General features: G+C 39.2%; 2 protein-coding genes and 3 long non-coding RNA genes across 5 annotated transcripts in view; 1 reads left to right on the top strand and 4 right to left on the bottom strand.

Annotated features, from left to right (window-relative positions):
* Positions 1-40: 40 nt before the first annotated feature.
* Positions 41-14,089, bottom strand: LOC309503508. The gene is made up of 3 exons (XR_014207673.1): positions 14,034-14,089; positions 9,591-9,721; positions 41-1,021 (listed from the first exon to the last, which is right to left on the bottom strand). It is a non-coding gene; the product is annotated as an uncharacterized lncRNA (long non-coding RNA).
* A 515-nt stretch (positions 14,090-14,604) lies between these two features.
* Positions 14,605-26,707, top strand: part of LOC309503341 (uncharacterized protein) — a gene marked incomplete at its 3' end in the record, with an annotated part of 28,578 nt that continues 16,475 nt past the window's right edge. The window contains exon 1 of the mRNA XM_082176137.1: positions 14,605-14,894. Within this exon, the coding sequence (XP_082032263.1) occupies positions 14,622-14,894 (273 nt within the window). The 5' untranslated portion in view covers positions 14,605-14,621. The remainder of the gene's footprint in view (positions 14,895-26,707) is intronic.
* Positions 15,806-16,952, bottom strand: LOC309503547. Its single transcript, XR_014207716.1, has 3 exons — positions 16,775-16,952; positions 16,350-16,620; positions 15,806-16,225 (listed from the first exon to the last, which is right to left on the bottom strand). It is a non-coding gene; the product is annotated as an uncharacterized lncRNA (long non-coding RNA).
* On the bottom strand, positions 17,155-17,556 carry LOC309503579. Its single transcript, XR_014207750.1, has 3 exons — positions 17,519-17,556; positions 17,278-17,436; positions 17,155-17,190 (listed from the first exon to the last, which is right to left on the bottom strand). It is a non-coding gene; the product is annotated as an uncharacterized lncRNA (long non-coding RNA).
* LOC309502534 (uncharacterized protein) lies at positions 20,687-25,312 on the bottom strand (the record flags this gene model as incomplete). Its single annotated transcript, XM_082174935.1, has 12 exons — positions 25,106-25,312; positions 24,700-24,852; positions 24,447-24,572; positions 24,315-24,341; positions 23,189-24,211; positions 22,949-23,088; positions 22,614-22,649; positions 22,384-22,500; positions 22,012-22,214; positions 21,585-21,732; positions 20,773-21,456; positions 20,687-20,724 (listed from the first exon to the last, which is right to left on the bottom strand). Exons 6-12 carry the CDS (start codon positions 22,974-22,976, stop codon positions 20,687-20,689), a joined length of 1,254 nt encoding a protein of 417 aa, XP_082031061.1. The 5' UTR covers positions 22,977-23,088; positions 23,189-24,211; positions 24,315-24,341; positions 24,447-24,572; positions 24,700-24,852; positions 25,106-25,312.

Here is a 26,707-nt window from a genome sequence, read left to right as displayed (position 1 = left end):
GTTTACCTGTGCATTCTCTCACTAAAGAGCAATCAAATAATTCAGTGCACGTTCTTTTATTTGTTATTTCTCCATTTACATTGTAGCATTTCACAGCAAGACAGAAGATTATCTGATGTACTGAACAATTGAATAAATGAAAGCAAATTTAATTTCACAAACATTTGTTGGTGGTATAAAAAAATGGTATGATGGCAAAATACTTTTTTTTTTCTGTCATTGAACAAGATTTCACTTTCCCTCCCATTTTTTTTAATTTGCTCTCTTTTCTAAATCTCTTGGCAGACTTAGAATATTAAAGTTTCTTAAGAGAAAAGGTTTGCAAATGATGTTTCAAGTCTCTCTGATAGGCGTCACACTGAATGCAGGCGAAAGGCTCCTCTCCAGTGTATTTCATGTGAATCTCAAGGGATGCTTATGTTGAGTCACTCCACAGTAAAGGCACATGAATGAATTCTCATGTGGTCCTTAAAAAGTCCTTTAAGTGAAAAACTCTGTCCACACTTCTCACATGTGGACAGCTTCTCTCCGGTGTGAATTCTCATGTGAATCTGTAGATTTTCTTTTCGTGAGAAGCTCTTCCCACACAGATTGCAGGTGAAAGAGTTTTCTCCAGTGTGAAGTTTCATGTGAATATTAAGGTTTGATTTTTGATTAAAACTCTTTCCACACTGTTGGCAGGTGAATGGGGTTTCCCCAGTGTGATCTCTCATGTGGACGTCAAGGCTTGATTTACGAATGAAACTGTTCCCACACTGTTGGCAGGTAAACGGCTTCTCTCCAGTGTGAATTCTCATGTGGACTTCAAGGTTTGATTTTCGAGCGAAACTTTTTCCACACTGTTGGCATGTGAGATCACTTCTAGTTTTTGTCTTCACAGCTCTTTTTCGTGAGGAAACCTTTTTTGTCATTGAGCAACTAAAAGATTTTTCTCCAGTTTCGAAATCATGATCTTTCTCATACTCATTTTTAACGTCAGATTCCTCCAGTTCTTGACTCTCCTCTTTCAGCTGCATTAGGTCTAAAGCAAAACAAAAACAAATACAAGTTAACCCTAGTTTAATGGCACACAGCAAAACATCAAACCCAACAAAGGCCTTGTTTACACCAGGTATTAAGAAGTGTTCTGGTCAATCGGTAAATGAGAGAGACACATTCAAGTTTACACCTGGGGCCTGATGTATAAACGTTGCGTACACAAAATGGCCATAGAAATATGAGTACACAATTTTCCACGCACATTCCGGGATTTATAAAATATAAACTAGCCGTAAATATGTGCGTACCATAAGGACACTCTAGACTGTGTGTACGCACTCTTTTACTACGAGCGAATAAATAAAGTAAACAATGATTTAAAATCTGTTTTACATTTAATATACACATTTAGATTAAACATGCCACTCTCACTAATGGAGTTAAGCACTGAAATTTCATGAAATCATTATCCAGAAGTTACAACATTACATGAATTTAAATAGAAATATTTGTAGTGCATGCTCTGCTTTTGAACACTTTTCCTGTTGCAATCTTATGTTTTAATGTTTTAATTGCAGCAAGAATTTCCTGGCGCAAGATAATGCCACTTTAAATTGTGTTCTAATAGTAGATCTCATGTTCTGAGAAAATATTTTCATGCGAATAATGATCAATGATGCGCACTTGACTGTCTAAGAAGATGGCAGTAGTACCAGTATGTCAAGAAACAAATAAGAGATATAAAAGCTGTATAAGAGGGTTGGCAAATTCATGGTCTGATTTGAGGAATAGGTGTGTTAACGGGGTCGAACCGCCATGTGTAATGATAAGAGAAGTTCTGGATGTGATGCATGAATGTAGAGATGAGTCTCTGGACTAACTGACATCCTCTGTATGTGTACATATGTATCAGATGTATGAGTGTCACTGGTTTAAAAAATGCTAATCATACCACTGGCGAGATTGTTGAAATGATGGTCAATAATGCCTCAGACCAGAATATGATGCAGACCTGCCAACCTGTACGCATTTTGCTTTGTAGATACGCATTTTGACATCAAAATACGGTGAAATACGATTTGTCACTTTAAACTACGGGAAAATCAGGTGACTGCTTTGAGTTCACTCGTTGACGTGCAGTAGCATCTCAGTCTAACATTGATGCTAGTAGGCTAAAACAGCGGAGCAGCCACAAGCATGCTGGAAAATAAAACTAAAGAAGAAGAGATCGACCAATCACAGCGTCTCCTAAATGTCAAGCGGGGGTATCAGCTACTGATTATACTGATAGCAAAACGAAAGCATCAAATGCAAGTGTTATTCCTCTCTCATTCCCGTTTAGTTTGGTTGGTTTCCCCAAGGGAGGACGGTGCTTGCAAAGGTAAACGGGTTTGATGTAGAAAGGTGAAATTGTGAAATGAATTAATTTAATAAAAAAAATTATTCTTGAAAAAGAATTATAGGAATCGTATATAAGGGCCAATTTTGGAACAATGTGTGATGCGATCTGGGAAAACCCACCACATGGTGAAATTTTACCTATTACAGGTTTTGATATCATATTATGGGGATGGGGTTGGGGTTGGGGTTGGGGTGGGGTTGGGGTTGGGGTGGGGTTGGGGTGGGGTTGGGGTGGGGTTGGGGTGGGGTTGGGGTGGGGTTGGGGTGGGGGTGGCGCAATGGATAAGACACATGCCTTTGGTGTGAGAGACCCGGGTTCGAATCCACTGTGAGACACCAATGTGTCCCTGAGCAAGACACTTAACCTCTAGTTGCTCCAGAGGCGTGCGACCTCTGACATATATAGCAATTGTAAGTCGCTTTGGATAAAAAGCGTCAGCTAAATGAATAAATGTAAATGTAAATGTAAATATTAACGCTGGGTTCAAGCTCTTTCCAAATCTGTTGTTATTTCTTTCATCGTTTGTTGGTAACAAAAGCTAGTTATCTGAAGTCGGCTGATCGCTATGATTTTCAGGAACAGAGTTTTGAGAAAAACAAGTTTAATTAACTGTCGCGTCCTGCTAGCGCTCTTTCTTTATTACCTTTTTTTTCATATCACATATTTTAGTAATCATCATAGATTAGGTCTCATTCGAAAGCTTACGAACTCATCCTGTGAAAACCGTTTTGACATTGGGCGATTGAGAGGCGATTGAGATCTTTTAAGCGAGCAGCTACTTCAGACTCCGTGGTTCTCTTGTGCTCCCTCCGCATCTCACGATAACCTTGCATGCCGTTGTAGTTTACACAGGACTGGCGGGATTGGGCACATTGATTTACCTTTACTCTGTTATGTGGTTTATTCTGAAAGGTGAACTGTCTCTGTAAGAGAATGAGAGCTATGGGCTCCGCCGTGTGTGTTCTTACAGAGAAAGACAGTCTCTTCAGCTTGTCACTACACATCGCTATTTTTCTGCACTAAACTAGTGAATTTTGCCAAGATATATTCAGAGATGATAGACAAGATGTTAAAGAATAATAATTTAATGAAAACACAAATTTGACAAAAAACCTGACATTCGATCTATTTCCAGATCGCATCACATATTATAGTAATCTTATAGAAACGGCTACTATAGGCCTGGTATTTTGGGACAGACTATAATGTACAGGTAATAATGTAGCCATCATATGAATGGTTGGTTCCTGTTTAATTAAACAATTGAATGCAAGTAATTTATGGATATCAGGTTATATAAGCACACATAACATAAATATTGATCATGAAAAAAATGTTTTTAAGCAGGTGTCCTGAAAAAAAGTATAGCGTAGTAGTGCAGAGCAAGTGATATTGTAGAATCCAGTGTAATCATAGTTTTGCCTAATCACTTTTACAGTCTAATCTAAAATCATGAAGAGAGGCTTTAGAGTGTGTGTGTGTGTGTGTGTGTGTGTGTGTGTGTGTGTGTGTGTGTGTGTGTGTGTGTGTGTGTGTGTGTGTGTGTGTGTGTGTGTGTGTTTTGCAGACTATCGACGGCACAAAAACATTTAAAAATGGTGTCTGCTACAGACTCAGTGCCTAGAATTAACTCATTCTTTGTCCATCCACAGGATTTGAGACCAATCCGTGCAGAAACCCTTTACACTACCTTCACTGTAGAACACAACTAGCCATTAGCTGCTGCAGACCATGCCGGACCACTGTTTAAGATGATGTTTCCTGATAGTGAGATAGCCAAGCAGTAGCTGTGGCAGAACTAAGACTGCTGCCATAGTAAAGACACATGATGATGAGCGCATTACAGAAGCAATGAAGCACTCTCCATACAGCCTTGCTACAGATGGGAGCACAGATATGGAGGACATAAAAATGTACCCCACTGTAGTGAAGACTTTTAACGCCAGTCTAGGTGGGGTAGTTGTGATTTGTGAATCAAGTAAGTCTACTGGGAGAGCAATATTTGAATTGCTTGATGGTGAACCGACAAAGAGAGGCATACCATGGTCAAATTGTGTCAGCATTGTCAGCTTGACTGGTTTCTATGCTGTTTATATGGCAGAATATATGATCATGTAACATAGGCTATAGGGTAAGTGTACCCCATTAAGCCCATGTACCCTTTAAGCCCACTTTCAACTCTCAAGTCAAATTAAAAAAAGAGAAAATAATATTTTATGCTGCTCATTATTTTAAACAATCCAGTGATTTGTTACTTCCCTGGCATTTTTGATTGCATACCAATCCCATTTTGCAGTGTTGAGTTAGCCTCACCCATGTGCTGTCTCAGGGGACTCACACAGTCACCCCAAAACTGGTGTTTCGGGACCCTTCAGAAATCAACACATTTCTGCAATTTTCAGAGATAAATGTATTGTTTTTTGTGTAGGAACAAATAGTACTTTATCATGTTATATCATTTTCCTTTAAATGGAAAGATGAGTTTTATTAGCTTGCGTTCAAAGCTAATCTCTAGGTCAAACCATTAGCCTTACAGAAAGATAGACTGCCAAAGAATTAAGCATGTGAACTGCAAACAATACATGTTTTGTAATTCATTTTACATTAATTTACAAATAAATACATCATAAATTGTTTTGTAGAGAAGCTTATTTTCATAAATTAACTTTTTTTAAAGATGGGCTGAAATGGTACAGCGCCACAAAACGCATGCTAACTTTAGCCAACACAAGCTAACCTTGAATGAAAAAAACTTAATATTTCTCAATGTGGGCACAATGAAAATTACTATGATACTTAGTCCACAGTATATTTAAGCTCCATGCATTTATTTGTAAACATATCTTACATTTTTAAAGGAAAACATTGTCTTTTTTCACCATTACTCACCGTGGAACCATAAAGCCCACCTGATGTGTTTCAATGAGGAATCCCTCTACTTGCAAACTTTGATACATTTTCTGAAAGTGTTTAATGATAGCATTTCTTTCTTTACTAACCTTTTAACCTCACCTACTACTTACCTACTACCTTAATTTACAACTATATTTAGATAGGCCTACAAATTACACACATTCATTCAAATGAGATAGAGCCCGTTGTGTATAACCGGGCATAATTCGGGAGACAAGTCGAGTTACTGTAGTTTCACACCGCCGCCGGCGAGAGCGGCAAAGTTTGTCTACGGTGAGTTCGTGATTTTTGTTCTTTGAGTTTTAATTTTTATAATGTTTTTCTTTATTTTTTTTAAGTATTTCATTTTGTATTTTCAATGGGTTGTATATTGGATGTTTTCATTGGTTGTTAAATGCTATTTACCAGTTGCGGACGAAGTATTAAGATCCTTTACTTAATTAAGTCAAAAGTAGTTAAGTTATACCACACTGTAAAAATACTCTGATACAAGTAAAAGTGTTACTTAAGTATAATCAGGTATAAACATTACTTAATTTAAGTATAATTGGGGGAATTGACTTGAAGGAGTAAAAGTGAACTGTGACTATTATACCATTATATCATTAGATTATTATTAGAGGAAGTTTGTTGAGGTGGAAAAAAAGAAAAAGTAAATGTACTTAGCTTCTGTTCACCACATTTTTTTTTGGTTAATTTTGCCTAAGTAATTATAAGTTTCTGTTTTTTGCAGATTCTTGGCCACTGGAGACTCGTACCGCACCATAGCTTTCAGCTATCATGTGGGAGTGAGCACCATGGCAGGGATTGTTGGAGAGGTCGCCAGGGCAATATGGGACGCCTTGGTGCAGGAGGTCATGCCAGTCCCCACCACTGAGGACTGCCAAAGCATCGCCACTGACTTCCTCCATCGGTGGAACTTTCCAAACTGCCTTGGGTCCATCGATGGCAAGCATGTTGTAGTCAGGGTTACAACTCAGGGTCCCTGTTCTTCAACTACAAGGGGACTTACTCTGTTGTGCTCCTGGCAGTGGTAGATGCCCACATTTATGCATTTGGCAGACGCTTTTATCCCAAGCGACTTACATTGCATTATCCTATACATTTATACATAGGTATGTGCAATCCCCTGGGATCGAATCCACAACCTTGCGTTGTTAACGCAATGCTCTTACCACTGAGCTACAGGAAAGCTCAGTACTGCTTCCGGGTAGTAGATGTCGGCAGCTACGGGAGGACAAGCGATGGCGGTGTGCTGGCTAACTCCATCTTCGGCCAGGCACTTCGAGATAGGACCCTTGGCCTGCCACAGGATGCTCTTCTGCCAGGTGCAGAGCATTTGGGACCACAGCCACACGTGTTTGTGGCTGATGAGGCCTTTCCACTCCGCCGAGAACTCATGCGGCCTTTCCCAGGACACAATCTCTCCGGCAGGCACAGAGTTTTTAATTACAGGCTGTCATGGCAAGGCTGATTGTTGAGCATACCTTTGGTATTCTCACAGCCCAGTGGCGCATGTACAGAGGAGTCATTGCGATCAGCCCTGCCAACGTGGAAGCCTGTGTGAAGGCTACCTGTGTCCTGCACAACTTCCTGAGGAGGTCCACTAGCATCACCAGGACGCCCATACCATCTACTGGAGACGGAGAAGCTACTGGCCTACAGGAGGTCAGCCGAGTGGGCAGCAATAACGCCACACGGGAGGCCATCCGTGTCCGGGAGAAATGTATGGACTATTTCTCCACAGAGGGAGCTGTCCCCTGGCAACCTGTGGCATAAGCCATGGCTTTAAATGGCTCTTTTAAGAGCCACCAATTAAAAACACATTTTAGTTCATATTCATGGTGTCTCAATATTTTTTGTTTAAAATTAGTTTTTAAGTATTTAATTTAGTAAAAATTTTAATAAAAATTAGTGTGCGAAAATAGGGCACTTAAAGTACATTATGGAAGTGTACTTTTTATTTCACCTGGGTGCCCTACACGTTTTCAGTATGATATGGTAGAATATGATAGATCTGTAATAATATAAAACACATATAACCAGAAATGTTATTGCCTATTTTACTATATATAAACAGTTTTAAACGCTGTTAGAACAAATACTTTCATACAGAACTGTTTTGAACACTGTTAGAACAAGGGAGAAAGCACAAGGTGCAGCTGACAAGACTGCGGGGGAAATAAGCTTACAAACACCCCTCACAGACTTGTCAGCTGCCCCCCGTTACTCTCTCCCCAGTGTTCATTGTGTTCAGCCTCCAGACATCTAGACTCATACACATTTGGAACTTCAGGTCTTGTCTGGTCCTCACTGACAGTGTCCTGAAGTCTTCCAGGAGGCTTTGGAAAAATAGGCTGTCACTGTCCTCATTCGTGCTAACTCTTCTACTAACAGCCTCCAAAGCTGTTAGCATGCGCTCATCAAAATTTGCGCTGTGGTGTGCTCTCTTTCTCCTCAACAAGGAGGGCTGAAGGCCCTGAAGGCTGGGCTGGCTCTGGCTTACACCTGCCTGTCCATGAAAGCTGGACTCACACTGTTGACTGTGTGTGTGTGCGGTCTCCTCTGCCTGACTGTGCCTGGCCATGGCATATTCTCTATCCTCTGGGGTCAGGGCTTCCCCAACCCCCCCTACCATATTACTGTCAGTTAATCTATCTTCTAGGAATGGGTTGACCCCATGACCCCACTGTAGCGCCATGGCTAGACACTGCTTGCCCCTGCTCCACTCCTATTCCTCTCTGCCTCCTTCCTCTTCTCCTTTCTGAACGTGTCTCTAAGGCACTTCCATCTTTTTCTGCACTCATCCGCTAGTGAAAAGACAATAGAAAACTTTATTCAATATGTGACTGATGACATTTATAATTTATTCAATATGTGACTGAAATGTATCATTATTTTCTCCAGCTAAGCAATTTGTTGATAATATCACAGGGGGAACAGGTAAAGAACACTTTTGTTTTTCCTTGCAGAATAAAAGCAGAAGTGACGTACGTAAACAGGGAGAAGTCATACAGCAATGGGAAACCCGCAACAGAAATAATGAGCTTCTCCTCCATTTTGCTTAGGAACTAATATGGTGGGAACCAATGTTTACAGGATTGCGTTCTCTGGAATCCTCGCAGGCGGAGGACTTCTACATTCTGATTGGTTGCCGCCGAACCGCGTCATAGCTTATTACCATAAAGTTGACCTGATTTCAACTTTCTTCGTCGCTCTTCGGCGGTGTGAACGCAGTTAAAGGAACACGCCGACTTTTTGGGACTTTAGCTTATTCCCTGTATCCCCCAGAGTTAGATAAGTCCATACATACCCTTTCATCTCTATGCGTGTTGTAACTCTGTCTGACACACCCACTGCTAGCCTAGCTTAGCACAAAGACTGGAGGTAAATGGCTCCAGCTAGCATACTGCTCCCAATAAGTGACAAAATAATGTCAACTTTTTCCTATTTACATGTTGTAATTTGTATAGGGAATCACTCCACAGAAGTAGCAGTGCTTCGCCTTCTGAGAATATAGTTCCCAGTATGTATACGGATATCTAATGTGACCACACCTACGCGCGCACAACCAATTCACATGCTAATCGTCCATGTGAAGGAACGCAGACCTGTAAGCGCCCTCATAACCTCTAAATAAAGCATCAGACTTCATCATTCCTCTCCTTTAATCGAGTCTGGAAGACACGCTGCAAGTTTACCTTGTTGTGGTGAGCAGGACGAGGTCGAGGGAGGACGGTGCGAGGCCGTGATTACTGATGAGCGACACCTGCGTGACGCACCGGTCTCGTATCTCTCACGGAGGAGCGGAAGCATAAAAGGAGGAACGACGACAGTGGAGATCGAGACCGGTGCGTCGCGCAGGTGTCGCTCATCAGTAATCACAGCATTGGCCTCGCGCAGTCCTCCCTCGACCTCGACCTGCTCGCCACAATTGGATTTACCTCAGAATAAGAAGAACGCGATTTAAAGATAAGAAAGATTTTTAGGGATAAGAAATGTATTCTTACAAGTATAATATAAATTACCCTTCATGGCTTTATTTATACAGATTCATATTATTGTTAGATACTATATAGGGTTTAATGTTACACAGAATAGTAGTTTTGTTTAGGCTACTTCCATATTACTTTACTAATTTAATGTGCCACATATCATAGTAATGAATGCCAAACATGGAAGTAGGAGTTTCTCAGAAGCTCTTGAACCAACATTAGTATTAGTCTGATCATTTGATCCCAACAAACATGTCTGTCCACATGTAGCATTGTCTGAATAAGGACTGAATGAAACTAACCTGTTTGTTGCTCGGTATCTTCATGTTTCACGCTGAACACTTCTTCAATCTTCAGGTCTTCACTCTCCTGTTTAATCAACGCCATCTTTATAATAGTGTCGTGGATCTCAGATGCTTCTCCAGGAGTTTTCCTGTGTGTTTGGACAAAGTCATGTTTAAGAAGAGAATAATTACCAAAAAGAAAAGTAGATCCACAGTAAATCTCTGAGTGCGTCTCAATCAGCTCTAGTTCAGTAGTTCAGCGCACTGGTGAGGGAGTCAGTCAGACTGAGAGTTAATGGACTTAAACTGACTAGACATAAGTTATAGACTAAATTAAATGGATAAACCTTTCATAAAAATATTGCAGTTGGTTTGTAAAAGTGTGTTTGTGTTTCCGCTGCATTACACCATTTCAACCAGCAGATGAAGGTCACAATAGATCCTGCAATACAGAGGCTGCAATTTCAGTTTTATCTTTCCACATTAAGCCCAAAGTATACTTCGTTTTTTACACATACTCTAGTGCGGCCATTCCCAAACTGTGGTCAGTGAGGGTACTGCAGGTGGTCCGTGGAAAGGCAAAATAAAATATTTTTTTACCTTCATTTTACCAGGAAATTCCCATAAAAAATTAAAAGTTAAAGAATATATAGGCTTATATTGATATCAAATTGTAATTAAATTGTCAAGTTATTGCGTGATTACTAAAAGAGGCTATTGGTGCTCGGCCGTGACGTTCAAGTTCAGTGCCGTTAGAACCACAACATGGATCAGTGGATAGCAACAATAATGGTTACCAATAATGAAGAGATTGACAGTGAGTCGGAGGCATATCTACGTGCCAGAGTCCTCATAAAAAAAAAAAACTAAGAAAAGGAGGGTGAAGAGAAAATACTACGAAAGCTCCTTAGCATTAAGTTTCAGCTACACCGGCCCCGAAGACGAGCCGTTGCCCGTTTGTTGCTACGAGGCACTGGCTAACGAGAGCATGAAACCATCAAATCTTGGCCGGCATCTGGAAACCAACCAATGTTATTATTTTAATTTCCAGTTAGTTTCTTGATCTCGCGTTTCTGAAATGTTTTGCGGATGTGCTGTTAAGTGGACAAACTCAAGCCTACTTATTGAGGACTTGTAAAACTCTGGAGATTAATAATCCCCTAAAATCACCAAAGGTTTTGAAATGTTGACTATATCCAAGTGTTCTTATTACTGTATAGATTTCATACTCCATTGCTATGGAAATAAGCCTGTTGTTCAAATGAACCTGATTATGCCCTCGGGCGCTTGAGTAAATAAATAAATTGAATATGTGGCAGCCGTTGTGTGCAGTAAACTTTCTTTTAGCAAGCCTGTTGTACTGATGTGATGACCAGTTATAGTTTTAGTGCTAGTAAGCCTATATAGAGGTGCGGATTGATTCAGGTAGGACTGTGTGTAGACATATGTTATTATGTGTATCATGAGGTGGTCCGCGAAAATTCTTGATTACAAATAGTGGTCCACACACAAAAAGTTTGAAAACCCCTGTTCTAGCGTATGTGTGTACAGTCGAACGCATCGTCTTTCAAAGTATACTCCTTTTGATAGTTTGCGTGAACACAGGCGGTCGACACATGAGCTCTGGAAACTTTCATATTTGTTCAGTGTCTTCGCTATTTTTCTCAGGAAGTTATGAGTGATAAAAATGTCCAAAAAAATTGGGGTTTTTCTCTCTCTCTCTCTCTTCTATACTGATCTCACTATACAGTTGTGTGAGGGTGTATGTCTAAGAGTGTGTAGTCATGCCTTAATTTGCTAGGCTTGGTAAATGTTTTTATGCATGTTTTAATTATAACTGAAGCACTTTGGGCAACAACGTTGCTATTAAATGTGCTATATTAAATAAATAAAAGTTAAAGTTGAAATACCCTTGTGCATGTGTTAGCCGACTGCGTTCAGAGATTACTGATGAGCATCGGGAGCATGAAAGGAGGAGCGACCAGGCCTGGGCTTTATGCTGTGTTGTGTTTATGTGTGTGTGGCAGTCGTCCCTGAGGGGCTGCCGTCTTTACTTTCGTTTTGTGTTTATTTATTTGAATGATTATTAAAATTCGTTGAACGTTCGCAAGTTCCCGCCTGTGTTATTCCTTCCTTCCTCTGAACATTGCTACACCTGCTTTTAATGTTGTAAACTGGTGTGTTTTCATATTATTTAAATTATTATTATAATTTTTACCTTTTACTGCAATTTAAGTCGATCCCACACAAGATGAGAAGCGGCTAATGAAGCGCCCCCTCTGCGGCCGATATGCACCCTCGATCCGCACTGGTGCGAGCTCCACAGCAGACTTCTTCACGACAGTCAAAGCGGCATTACGTCACGAAAGTGCGGACTCGTAGGAAGACCACGAGTGCTTAGGGTGCCATTTGGGACAGGGCCCATCAGTGCAGATCGAGGGTGCATATCGACCTCGCGAGCACTCTTCTGAGGCCTAAATGGACAAATGGGACACCCTACGGTCTCACGGACTTAACGGACACGCGGCAGCCATTGGCCCTGTCCCAAATGGCACACTCCGGACTTGTGGACTTCCTCAGAGTCCACACTTTGGTGACGTCATGTAGTGCAGACCTATAGGGCCCTTGGCGCGAGTCCACGAGGGCGCATTGAGAGGTATTTTTGGGACAGACTCGATCGGCATGCCGGAAATAACGGTCTGGTTGTTGTTGGACAGGAGAAATCACATTTTTGCGCTCCGACGTCTTATCTGCATGTCCACTACACAGCCTAATTTTACAGTTCTATATTTTGATATTGTGCATATCACCTGGGCATTAGACAATAGATAAATCATGCTTATTTAAATGATGTATACAGTTGTACATAATAATACATAATGTTCCATTTGAACTAAGATTACAATTTTAAAACATAATTTAAACATATTTTTTTCAATTTACAGGTTTCAATATTCATACTATGTTTACATATGACTCAGTAAAGCCCTGCCATTCGGTTCTATTTATTTAATGAATCATAATGCGATCGTATTATTAAACACGCTATTATTATGTTTGAGACATCAACCACTGGTCGATGACCATAATGTTTGTAGGTAACAACTGGTAAAATGTACATTTAGGTCATAAAAACAGTAATATTTTCTTCACAGCCATGTCAACAATTATCCGTGAGTGAAATCTCCTCCCATCTGTTGTCTGATTGGCCTTTCGCAAGGATTCCTGGGTAGTTAAAGTGCGTGGAGCCTGCATCTATGCGGGCTTCGTGGAAGACCGCTTCAAGGGTACAAAGGGGGCGCTGCTGAGCACACTTCAGAGCGGTAAAATGCTGAATGGGACGGACTACGGACTCGTAGACTCAGCGAGCACGCGCAATTCAAGTCCACGAGACCGAAAGTCCGCATGAAGTGCGCCATTTGGGACAGGGCCAAGTCACGGCAGCCATTGTAAGTCCACAAGACTGAAAGTGCATATGAAGAGTTCAGATGCAAAAGCCTCTAAGTGCCATCTGAAATTTTCTTCTAGAATGATCATTTTTAACAAGATCGTATATTTAAGTTCAATAATTTCACTTAAATGACAATTAATAGGTCATTTTCATTGCCTTTTAAGAGAAATTACTGAACTTAAATATACGATCTTGATAAAAATGATCATTCTAGAAGAAAATTTCAGATGGCACTTAGAGGCTTTTGCATCTGAACTCTTCATATGAAGTGTGCCATTTGGGACAGGGCCATAGGTGGGCATTATATGCATTTTCTAGTGAAGTACAACCGTAAAGAAGGAGGATTCGATACACAAACGATTCATTAAGACAATCATTTTTTTGGGGGAGAAAATAACTTTATTTATCGTGCACTTTTTACTTTATTGCAGAACGTTTAGGCTACTTTCACAAACAGCTCTATTACACTGCACTTTAAAAACAGAATATATGGGCTCATTGAAACAAATTAGGTTAAATATACCAAGAGGGTTACCAACGGTTATGTTTAGGGTTAATATTAATTTTCAGTTATTATTTACTGTTTCAATTGCTTAAATGTAATAACACGTATACAGAATTGAACAGTAAGTGCTATAAAACTGCTAGTACAAACTCAACTAGTGTTTTAGAAACGCGGTCCTGAAACTGCAGCCTCTGGTATTGCAGGATCATGAAACACTCAGTGAATCATTCTGATGTGCTTTTGGTTCAATTGACTCAGTTTCTCCATCACAACTTTTACCAGAGACTGAATTCGTGTTTAAATTGCTTCACGATAAAGAGGGCGATATCAGACACACCTTTTCTGTTACTCATGTGTGTTTACTCACAGAAATAACGCTCATAAAAGTTTCATATAAAGCATTATATCAGATTAAATAATAAATTCGCAGTGCTTGTTAAACCAATAAAATGGTCGGAAGGGACTATATCTATTTGAGAACATTAAATGTCTTAAAAACACAAACCTTTCTTCAGCAGATTCACAACAGACGCAGCGCGGCGCAGCCTTATGACGTCACAGCACCACACCAAAATAAAAGTCCTGGTCACAGGCTAACATCACTAAAGTGCGTAGAAATTTAGACTACAAAAACACATACAAGTAAAGACGTAAAAAACATGTTTAAATACATGCTATCCATTGATGATGATAATATAAAACAGAGACAGACTGATGACTGATGTTTAATGTAAGTTTATTCATTTATTTGTTAAAGGGGTGGTAAAACACGATTTGACTTTTCAAACTTTAGTTAGTGTGTAATGTTGCTGTTTGGGCATAAACAACATCTGCAAAGTTACAACGTTTAAAGCAAAGGGAGATATTTGCTTTTAAAGAAATCTATTTCTAAGGACTACAGAAAACGGCCGCTAGGGACTACACGACATTCCTGCGGGCTTGCTGACGTCACTAAGCCCAATATTTACATAAACCCCCTTCTCCGAGAATATTAAATAAGCGGGGCGAGACATTACTTTGGAGAAGAGAGTTGGAGAGTAGTTGTAGTAGTAGGCTGGAGTTGTTGCCGCAGTAGGCTGGAGTTGTTGCCGCAATGCCGAGGAGACGTTGTTATTTTCATCCGGATTGCATGTCCACTTTGTTTAACCTTCCTAGGGACGAGGGAGTTAGAGAACAATGGTTGGAATTTATTTTTAATTCGGTCCCTCTTAATTATTACCCAAATCTCGCTCTCTGTGCTGCACATTTTACGGAGGAAAACTTCCACAATCTTCGCGAGTTCAATGCAGGATTCGCAAAACGGCTTGTTCTGAAAGATGGATCTGTTCCAACGTTAAAAACAGAAGCTGTTTACGGCCCACATCCAGTAAGTAGGATTTATTTTTCGTCGTTGTGTTTTCCTGTAATAGTTCGTATTGTTAATTGTACGTTGTAGCAAGGAAGTAATAAATGTCAACGCTGTTTGTTTAATGCTCTTCATATTTAACATTATCCGACAAACACCTAACGTTACAAACTTTTTTTTAAATCTCAACAGCGAACTTTTAATTAGTGTAAATGATGCTTCTGTAGGGGTAAAATCTTTGCGTGGCAGGGGGAGCTGCCACTCGACCAGTCACGGATATATGCGCGCCCGCCACTCGACCAGTCACGGATATATGCGCGCCCGCCACTCGACCAGTCACGGATATATGCGCCGGCCACTCGACCAGTCACGGATATATGCGCCGGCCACTCGAACTTACACAATATGTAAGGTTTAAAAAACAAAACAAATGCAGCGCGCGTCTCGTGGCTCTATTAGCATCGCGCCGGCCACTACCAGCCACACGATCTCTCACTGTTTACATCTATCAGACACTCCTATTGATACACAAAAGCACACATACAGTGCAATACATATCTTATTTACCTATTTCTCATCTTATCTGTTTTTTTATTTGCTCTTTTTACCCGTATGGGAGCGCGCTCGTGGCTCTATAGCATCGCGCCGGCCATACCAGCCACTACCAGCCACACGATCTCTCACTGTTTACAGCTTTCAGACATTCCTAATGATACACGAGAGCACAAAGACAGTGCAATACAGATCTTATTTACCTGTTTCTCAACTAAATCTTATTTTTTATTCGCTCTTTTTGCCCGTATGGGAGTGCGCGCTCGTGGCTCGATAGCATCGCGCCGGCCATACCAGCCACTACCAGCCACACGATCTCTCACTGTTTACAGCTTTCAGACATTCCTAATGATACACGAGAGCACAAAGACAGTGCAATACAGATCTTATTTACCTGTTTCTCAACTAAATCTTATTTTTTATTCGCTCTTTTTGCCCGTATGGGAGTGCGCGCTCGTGGCTCGATAGCATCGCGCCGGCCACAACCAGCCACACAATCTCTCACTGTTTACATCCATCAGACACTCCTTATCATACACGAGAGCACGCAGACAGTGCAAAATATTATGAAATATTATTTAAATACCTTTTTAATTACTCGTTTGGTGAACCATTTATAAAGCTTTATAAACCATTTCTTTAAATGTTTGTGTTAATCAACAACATTGAAACAAGCATTGGTAATTATTATGTGTAATAATTTATTGTATACAAAGAAAAAAGTCCTGATTGCACAATGTGTGTGGTACAGCAATGAGGCATCCCTTTGCCCTTAAAACCAATCTGGATCTCTGGATATTCTGTAAAAATGATAAGAGTTTAATCATTTAAGGATTTATAAAACACATAGAATAGACAAAGCTATAGAGCAAATACTAAAATCAGAAAAAAGGGTACTAAAATGCCATTTTAACATATACTTACGCCAAATGTCCCTTTGTGTGCAAAACCATTTCTGCCTGGAACCTGTGGAAGCCCTCTGTTTTTTTTTTATGATTAATAGGGTTACCTTTGAAAGACCAAGAAAGGAAAGAGAGGACGGCTATTTACATGATGACCCATGAAGTGAGTCATAGGCGAACAAAATGATCAAATTTACCTCAGGAGTTAATACTTCCAAAATGTAGGATGTATTGATTAACTCTTTCATGTCAATCTTTGTGACTTGGTGAAGTCTATCAATGATCCCCTCTGTCTGTTGGCAAAAGGCATTGCATTCAACGTTGTTAAAGTATATTTGTTTTATCTGAAGTGTAGCTTATTTCCAAATGTTAGTAAATAATTGTTTATATTTGTGGGTTTTCCTACAAAAGTTACTTGATTGTTTGTTAATTATAAAATAGTTTTACCTGTTGTTCATCAAAAAAAGAAATCCTTTCATTAAGTTTCATCTTCAGTTTAGGGGAAAATGTTGGATTTTTATGCAAAAACATCCTGTTTGATCTTATTGTGCCACTTGTCAAGCCACTGTGTAGTTCCCACAATGTGAGGAAATGGTTAATTCATTTCATACAGTAATGAAATGACTGTATGGGGGTTCATTCAGTATCTCTTTGAAACAAGTGAAACAAATATATATTATTTTTCTAATTGTGTGACAATTCCAAAAAAAAATTATTTGTTTCACTTGTAAGATTCACCTTACAAAAAAGGCAAGTCACATTTATTCAGTTATTGGTGTGATGAAGTATTCATGTTGTTTACCATTATCTCCTGATCTGTCACTACGTCTACCACCAATCCCTGCTTCAACATTGATAGAGTTCTGTAAAAAGAAATGGGATGGTTAGAAAAATATTAAATGGATTTTAATGTAGTTAGTGAAGTTTGTTTGGAAATGTAAACTGCATACTTCTCATAAGGATATGACGTTTCAATGCCACATCCACAGCTGAATGCCATGTCCTTTGTGACCATTGTATGATTTATGCCAGCATAGTCATAGTGCAGCCACTCATTACAAATGTCACACTGAATCCATTGCAGTGTCTTCACATCTGGATGCATGGTTCTGCAGAAGAAACAAGATGCACATTTAAATAAATATTCAATCTATATAGTATAACATGGTAAAATGCAGTATGGTCACTTACTTGTTCCAGGTTTTTTGAAAAATGCAAACACCAATCTCAGCCTCATCTTTGGTGTGAAGTTTCATTTTGGAAGTTGTCATCTTTGGTCCTAAGAACAGAAGAGTTGCAAACTAGTTTATGATTTTAAGCAAAATAGTAATTATAATATTTATTTTATAATTTACAAAAAATGTAGACCCTAGACAGACCATACATGCATCCATTTTATAGAAAAAGAAGCATGATTTAATTTAGAAATTGAGACTCTCCTTTACCTCAGTTTGTATATTTTCAACCAAACACGAAGCATGGTAAACTCTAAGGTGAATCAACTGTTCAGTGTGGAGCAACTCAGATTACATGTTGAGACCAGGGTTTCCGTTGTCCGGTAATTGCCGGACATTGGCCGAAAAAAAAAAGAAATGTCCGACAAAATTAAATCTCTCCGGTCAAATTGTCTGATTAAAATTACCTAATAATCCCGCCCCCCTAACACAATCTGAATTTGAGAATAAGCCTAAAATGTATAAAACAAAAATACACCAACCTTTGGCTATGTTATAAAGGAACAGGCTCTACCGTTTGAAAGTTATTAAACAACATCGCATGCTGCATTTCAAATAAAGCGCACGCCTAAAACGGCTGTAGACCTAAACAACGAACGAATGAGTGAGACGTTTCAAATATGGCCAGGCCCAGGCAGACTAGCCGTAAAAGCTTTTTTCAGAGGCCAGACGCAACGGACGATGGTGAATCAGGAACGCCTGAAGCCTCAGATGTCCAGACAGCTCCACCACCACCGGAGAAAAAGCAGAATCGGATCAAGACGAAGCAGCGAAGTCGCCTTGCGGAGAACAAGGTTACGCGGCTTATGCGCATTGCAAGTTGTGGAGAGACACTAGCCGCGTTTCCATTAGGATACCCTTCAAATTGCGCAAATTGAAATTGCGAATTAAAAATACGCACAATGGAAACACGTTAATTTTGCAAAAACTCCCGTTTATCGCAAGAACGTTTTTATGCTCGCATGAGGAGGTTTTTCAGGCAATTCGAAAAAGGAATATTTCGCAAAACTGCAATGGAAACAGTTTTTGCGCATTTACAGTCACCTGACTTAGAAGACGCGGTGTGTTTGAGGTCCATGTAGGAACAAAGCTGAGTGTGGAGCGCGCACTGCATGGCACGGAGGCGCGGGCGTGACCACTTGCATTTTCCTATTAACAGTGGAAACAACTTAAAATACTCTATCATTTCTGGTCATACAGAAAATAATAATACATTATTCTCAACTACTTTTATTTGTGTAAACTCACAATAACAAGAAAACGTTGTGCTTTTGTAAAATAAAATAAAACAATCAGACGCACTTTCATGATCTCCGTAAACTGGAGCGCGAGAACTGAAACAAAATATAGCCTATGTAGGCTAAAGCTTGAAATGTCCACTTTAAAACGAACAAATTCGAATCGAAAGCTAATACCTTCTGATTATGTACCTAATCCGTATGAAAGGTGCATTTCTCTCTAAAAGCGCATCTGCTTAACAGCGGAGATGGAGATGTGATTTTAGCCGACACTTAGAAAACAATAGTTTATTCATAATCTTAATGGCTCTTCTCATTCAGCACTGGGGGAAATACATCAATTCCAGGTTCTAATTTGGCCTTTGAAAACCAGTAAAATCGACATGTTTTCCATATTAATTTGTGAATATTTTAAATGTTGGGGCAAAAAGTCATAAACAAAAATCAGAAAATGCGTCGGTATTTACTTTTTTGCGCAGCAGTTTGTGTAGCCAGTTCAAATAAAAATTTTGGTGTTCAACTTTGCGTTTTAAAAAGACAACAACTGTTAATTTTTCGTTTTTCAATTACGGGTTAAAAAAGGAAAAACGAATGGACAAAAGTAGCCTACATGGATCGTTTGGACAGAATACGAGACAGAGTTCTTTATTAAATTCATAAAAGAAACAATAATTAGCCTATAGGAATACTGGATTCTAAATCTCAAATAAATGCCACAATCAAAACCTCGGAGCAGAAATGAGGGCGAAACACCCAGAAACTCCTTATGTGTCGTTCGCAGTACAAGGGTCTTTCCCTGCCATTAATGCTTGGATAACACGCCACGTCTCCTTCCATTAATCATAATAATAATGTCTAATGCGGTGGCAGTGATATTATATAAACCAACGTCTGTTGCCGTGAGTTTTGAAATCTTATCGTGAGAGAAAAAAGGACGTTTAGTCGCACATAACATCGGTTAATGGAAATGCCGTCATTTCGCAATAGTTTTTAAATCGATATTTACCCACTAAGCAAAATGATGTCCAAAACACGTCTTTAGAACGTCTTTGTCACAAAAGTCGGACGTTGAAAAGACGTCCACTGAGGAGCCAGAATGAAAGTTTTTATGACGTCTTTTTTTGACGTGTTCTGCACGTCCGATATCTAGACGTTCATCGAACCTTCGTACAAGGTTAAAACTAGTTCAGATGTGGCCATTGTGGACATATTTTCAGCATCATTTATGGGCTCATTTAGACATAATTACTTTGACTATTGCTATCAGATGATCTTAGTGAGAATTAACAGAGGTTTAGATGTTGATATTTGTTTAATTTGAAGTGTCACCATTTTGGTGATCAGTATTTGCTTTTGTTGGGCTCTTGGTCCCCGTTACTTTTACTTTAACTTTTATTTGACTGCTTTAACTGTGTGTTTGTAAAACACAATTGTTGTGGCAGAGAAAGACAATAATAAGTAAGATCAGCTATTTTCAGCTTGTTGATGATCATGAAATCATCACAAAACAAGCATCTAATGTTTTCAGATGCTTTGGCATTCATAACCACCAACCTTGTGGGACTGCAATATTGGTGCCTAAAGCATTAAAATAATCACTTATTTGAAGGTGAATAAAGCATGTGCACATGATGTTTTGAACAAGTGCATCATGTAGTCACACACAGACATCAAGATTTTGGATATGAATCACAACAACGGTGACAATCAAAACAAAAAAAGCTTGGGAATTAAGGATGAGTTTTGTACTATGAAAGCTACCCATCATGCATTGCAGCATGAAGCTTTTTTTTTTTTTATTGTCACCATTGTTGTGAATCATATGTCAGTTCAAGTTATTTTTTAGTTAAGACAGCTCAAACATTCATTTAAGTCTGAGACTAGACTTAAGCCTTGTCTGTGAAACCAGGGGTAAGTGTCAAACCTGTATTTAATTTCATGTAAAAGTCATTTTAAATTTTCACATTCTTACCTGTTCTGCCACATACTAGTTTGCCATTTAATCCGATGCGTATGGCCTCTGATGTGTTTTGTTTTTCCATTTCCTTCATGAAGGAGCCATTGAGTTTTTCATTGTGGAGGTGAAAATAGAGACGCAGTGAGAACATGTAATGGGTGTCCTTCATTTGGCACAGTGAGTAGCGGCTTGAGGAAAGCTCTCTGTTTATTTGTTCTGCTGCTGCAGAATTAATCAGAGAAGCCAGGTCTGGGATCACTTTAAGGCTGCGTAGTCTCTCTTCAGGGCGCTTCTGGTTTTTTTGATGAAATCTGTCATACAGTGAGTACCGGTCTGATGTCCCAGTCTCAGGGTGTGGATATGAGAACTTGTCCATTTCTTTGGCTTTTCCTGCAAATCTTGGTTTCCTTCTGATGTTCTTTATCCACTCAAGATCTACAGTTAACTTTCCTTCAGCTGCAAGTGATATGTTGGCTTCCGTTGGTGCACATACCCGTCCATCATTTGGCTGGAAGAATCTCTGCTGTGTTCGATTGTTCACATGTCTGGCAACACGTCCAGCAATGTCAGAGATGTACACAGTGGGTGGATATTTAAAACTTAGGAGAGCATCCCCGTGGTCCCGTGCAGATTCCTGCCACCATAATGGTGATGCATAATATACAACACCATGGGTGCAGCCCATATGTAACACTCCACCTGTGTTATAATAACAGAAATGTTATTATGCAAATGTTTTCTGCATAATTATGGGTAATAAAACAAGAAAAGCATGAACAATTCCCTGCACAAAATAATGTATATGACATGGAATACCAATATCTTACCTCCAGCTTTCTTCAGCTTCACAAACATTTTGGGGTAAATCTCCTTATAAAGGAGAAGTTCCTCCAGCCTGTTTATAAGGTCTGTTATCGAGCCAGTTGAAGACACTCCAAGACAATTGCATGCCTTCACCAGGTCTTCTCTTTTGTGCTGTAGAGAAATTATAATCTATTATTATTGTTTATGGGGAAAAGAAGTTCTGGCATGCAAAAAAGGCAAACAGGTCATATTACTTTCTCAGAAGGATAATGATAATGGAAAAAAACTTTCCAGAATAAATGTGCATGTGGGGTCTCAGTTTGAGTTCAAAGAAGGTAATTAGCTGCAAGTGCGTCTAATACTCCGGTAAGTATGAGCGGGTGAGCCTAGTGCACTCATTATATATGGCATGCTGCTAATGTGAATTATGTGAAGCTAGAAATATCTTACCGATCTTGAGTCCAGTATTTGCAAAATCTGGTCTTCATCAACTTCCCGGCCTTCACGGCATGCAGAGTTCACCCTTTCACTTTGAGAGAGACCTTTGTTAATTTCAGTTTTTGGAACCTTGTCATCAACTCTGGTGTGTTTCCCAATCCAGGGTGCAAATGCTGAATATGTCAGCGGACTTGTGTATGGGTTGTTAGATGAATCTGAGGAACATACGTTTTTAGATCAACATCAGTTAATTTTGCCACTACAGCTACAAAACTACAATAAATATAGTTTTACCCTGATTTTTTTCACAAATGTAACACATTGTTAATATACATGATTATCATTAAAGCCAATAGTAGAATTAAACAGGGTATTCATGGCTACCATCACAAAATCCAGTGGCAATGATCTCTTTTTCTAGGTCCTCCCATCTTGCTGCCACATTAGCCTGAGTGTCCTGGGGGCCGATGTTCTCTATGTCTGGGCGTCTCATGAGATTGACTAGAAATTATAACGTAAAAGGGGTTGACAAGCTGTATGTGAATGTGTGTTAAGGTGAATGCATAATTTTTTTTTTTTACAGATTATGTTTTTTGTTCAGATGTTACACTCACCTGGTAAATCGAATGCAACTTTCCAGTTGGCATCAGCTATTACAATGGATGGGTGGTGTCCACATCGGTAACAAAAAAAATTGTACGAGTACTGTCTTAGCGCACAGAAATGGTAAAATGCCTTTCTTAAAGTATTGACTGGCAATTTAGATCGGGAATGGGATTCCATTGTTCTGATCATGCGACCCACAGCAATGTGATTCTGTGGAAAGTGAATATAATAACGTTGTAAACATTTAATCAACAGTTTTCATAACCACCTGTTTAAATATCTTGAAATATGCCCTCTAATTATTTAAATTGAAATAATAAGTTTGTGCAATGTGCATACTTACTGAAATTCCAGCTGTCAGAAAAGAGCATAAGGGGATTGACAGGAACACTCTGTTGTTGTAGTTGTGGAACCCACTCTTACATTCCTGAAACCTGACCAGGTTTCTGCAGACAGGACATTCTTTTGCATAGACAGATACACCTAGATGAAAAATAAATAAATAAATGCAATTTGTTAATTTACATCCTTTATAAGAACAGAATGTTATTCACCATGTAAATAATTACAGAACTCATCCTACCTTTATATTGTTTGAATATGCCGTAAACAGTTGCTTGTCGGGTGATTAGTAGTCTGTCTTCAAGATTTGGCGGAGATGGCCCAGGACAGTATGGGCACTCTACTTCTTGAGGTTCAAAATGTTCTGGAATGGGCTTTACTTCTGTGGTTAAATCAATTGGAAGGTCCTCTGGGATTCTTTTTGAACTCCAAAAGTAGTTAGTCTGTGTGATGATACCACTATGTGAATTTTCTGAATGTTGATGGATGTCATCTGTGGCACTGAAATTCTCCTTCATATCTTCAAGTTCCTCATTTGAATTGTCAACTGCATTTTGTAGCAGCTGAGGATGTTCTTGAAAAAGCCACCACATGGACAAATACCGATGGGCACAACTGATCCGGTATTTTGTGCCTCTGCACCTGCAGTGCCATTTACCAGTTTTACTGTCAAAGGTGCAGATTGTTCGTCCAAGCCTACACCAATTGTCCTTTTGGCCAGTATACACAGAAAAGTAAATATAGCGTTCAGAGAGCCCTTGCTCACCCCAGAAAATCGGAAAGACGGTGTCAACATCCTCAGAGCAAGCCTTCCGGTTTAACGATGTGCATTCTTCTTGTCTGGGTTTGGAAATCAGTCCTTTTTCTATCATCTCATCCAAGGACTCATTGCACAGTGCTTCTGGGGGACTATACGATGTTGCTGTCTTAGTCCTTTCTAAATGAAAGCATTCTTTCCCAGGGTTTCCACTATTTGCTGCTATGTTCATGAAGTCCATGCATGACTCCACTTCACAAGAAAAATAACTAATTACTGAAGACTTTTGCACATGTATGGGTAGTCTCACCCCATGGGACTCTTTTGTTGTTACATAGATTCCATTTAAAGAATCTATACACAGCATTGGTTCCTCCTTGCCATGCTGTTGTCTTTCGTGTCTTTTGTAATTAGATGTGTTGCTAAAATGAATCTCACATATATTGCAGAACAAGTTCCCTTTCTGGACTGGATCAACAGGGGTGTCCTGACAGGGTTCTCCATCATCTAAGAAATGATCATGATAAATAACATTATGATATTTTTAACTTTATTGCAGTTACATTGATGTAGAATAACTGTGTAGGATGTTTATGTATTATGTGCTGACCTGAAGGTCTTTCAGCTACCACCAGACCTGTTGTTTCCACAACACAAAAACAAAACAAAAATGAATGACAAAAAGACAAATTAAGCATCTAAAAATATAGAGTACACAATTCACAGCTAGAAATAACCTTACCATGTTTTTTTAAGTGACACTTAAAATCAAATGATCTTATAATTATTTTGTCACACTTTGAACAGTGCCAGTGGCTCCTTATCCCACTCTTTCTGTCAGGACAGTAACATGGTATTGAGAACTTCTCTACAAAGGAAGGAAATTATGGATCATGAATATTATGGATATTAATCAGCATTATGACATGGTTTTTACATATATTTTATGTAAATAAAAAAAACATATACAAATATTTTTAAAAATCTTTACTTACTCACGCCACCAGCACTATAGTGGACAGCAAATCTGAAATGTTTTAGGTTTATGTGATCCTTGGATGCTTTTACTGATTTACTGCAGTAGCTACAGTCCTGATCTCCTTGCAGACTTAAAAGCTCTTGTTGAGTCACAAACTCAAACTTCCTAGCTGAAAATGAAATAGATATTTCATATAGTAAACATATCGGTAACGCTTTAGATTATAGCCCGGAAAGTACTGCGTAATTAATGTGATTTTACAGTCTAATTTTCAGTAATTATAGTGTACCTATAAAGTACTTACATGTAAGTATAAGGTAACAATTTGTAAAGTTTGAGGAGTAAAGGGGTAACAATTAGTAGAATAAAAAAAAATCTGAATCAGTGATATTAGATTGTGCATGTATTTTTATTGTACTTACCTTGTAACTACATGGAACAAAAGTATATTTCCCAGTATTTTTTTTTAAAGATATGCATCCTGTATTTTTTTTAAGCCTATACAGTATGCACGTGTACACAATTATAACAAAAAGGTACGTTCTCGCTTAATTGCTCCCAAATGTAAGTTTGTTGTATCATAGTAGTAGATTAAGTACCCATAAATATACACCTATATAAATCAATTAATAAAGACATTAACGTTTCTTCCTCCCCCGGGCGGCTGGCCCAATTTATACTTCTGCGTCAGACCTACGCCGTAGGCAACGCGTTGGTTTTAATTTTACGCGTTGACGCGCAACTACTCATGCAGAAGGAGCATGTTAAACCGAGGGAGGGGTTCTAGCAGACCAATCACAGCGCTTGCGTCCGCGTTGAATTGACCGCCTCATATCAGATCTGCACAAACTCTGTCACTTTTTAAATCCTCTTTGAAAACGCATTTATTTTCATTAGCTTTTAATATATCTTGATAGGCTATGTGTGTTCTTCCTGTTTCCTGTGTATTATGTTGCTGTTGTGCTTGTATTGTATATCTTTTGTCCTTGTTAAGCACTTTGGTCAACGCCAGTTGTTTTTAAATGTGCTATACAAATAAAATTGTAGTGTATTGTTAAATTTTTGGAGAGGTGCACGTCAGGGTACGCGCGCAACACACAGCTACGGCGGCAGTTCGACGCAAAAGTATAAATTGGGCTATAGGCCTATAGTTCTATAATACTTAAAATATATATATTTTTTTTATTCTCCTGGTTGTTAACGTTACCCCTTTATTCCCCAAAATGTACATATTGTTCACTTTATAATTACATGCAAGTACTTCTTAGGTACACTACAATTACGGAAAGTTACATTGTAAATTCATCTTAATTACGAAGTACTTTCCGGGCTGTAATCTAAAGCGTTAAACATAGGCTATCTATTATTATAAAGTGTTACCAAATGTTGAATTAGTTTGCATACCTTCCATGGCGTCAACGATCAACACTTCAGTCATTAAAACCTTTAAAAAAAAATAACTTTGTATTTAGTAGCGAATAACTAAAGCAACTAACGATAATCAGTGGCAAGTTTAAATATGTGGCGTCTATAAAATGTGTAAATAACGAATTTGCATGCAAAACATCTAGCTGTATCAAAAACAGGTGTACTTACGGCAAAACTGGTGGATGGAAAATCACAGTGAGCCTTGAAATGCATCGTCATTGTTTGTTGCTGTCAACCAGTTAGATTGTTGGATGTAATGCCAATCCAATTCAACCAATAAAAAACTCAGATGTAGCATCTGAAGGTGGGGGTCGTCGATGCTACCTGTGTTGACTAGGTGGCTGTTTTAAAAGTAACGGGCCGGGTGGCTGATTTCAAAGTAACGGGGTGGCACAACCCCCACCCCCACCCCCACCCCCACCCATTCCCAAAATGATTTCTGTGTCAGTGGACAAGTTGAGGACGCCATCTTTGTAGTGAACGTGCGGAGAGAAATGCTCATTGAATATGGATTCCATAATTTGAGAATAGCCTATTTCTTTTCGTTTTGAATTGTTTCAAGAGTAGGCTAGACATTTCTAGCTTATATACCAGGG

This window comes from Leuciscus leuciscus, assembly GCF_965113295.1.
Source record: "Leuciscus leuciscus genome assembly, chromosome: 7".
NCBI lineage: Eukaryota > Metazoa > Chordata > Actinopteri > Cypriniformes > Leuciscidae > Leuciscus > Leuciscus leuciscus.
This window is presented reverse-complemented; position numbering and strand designations above follow the sequence as displayed.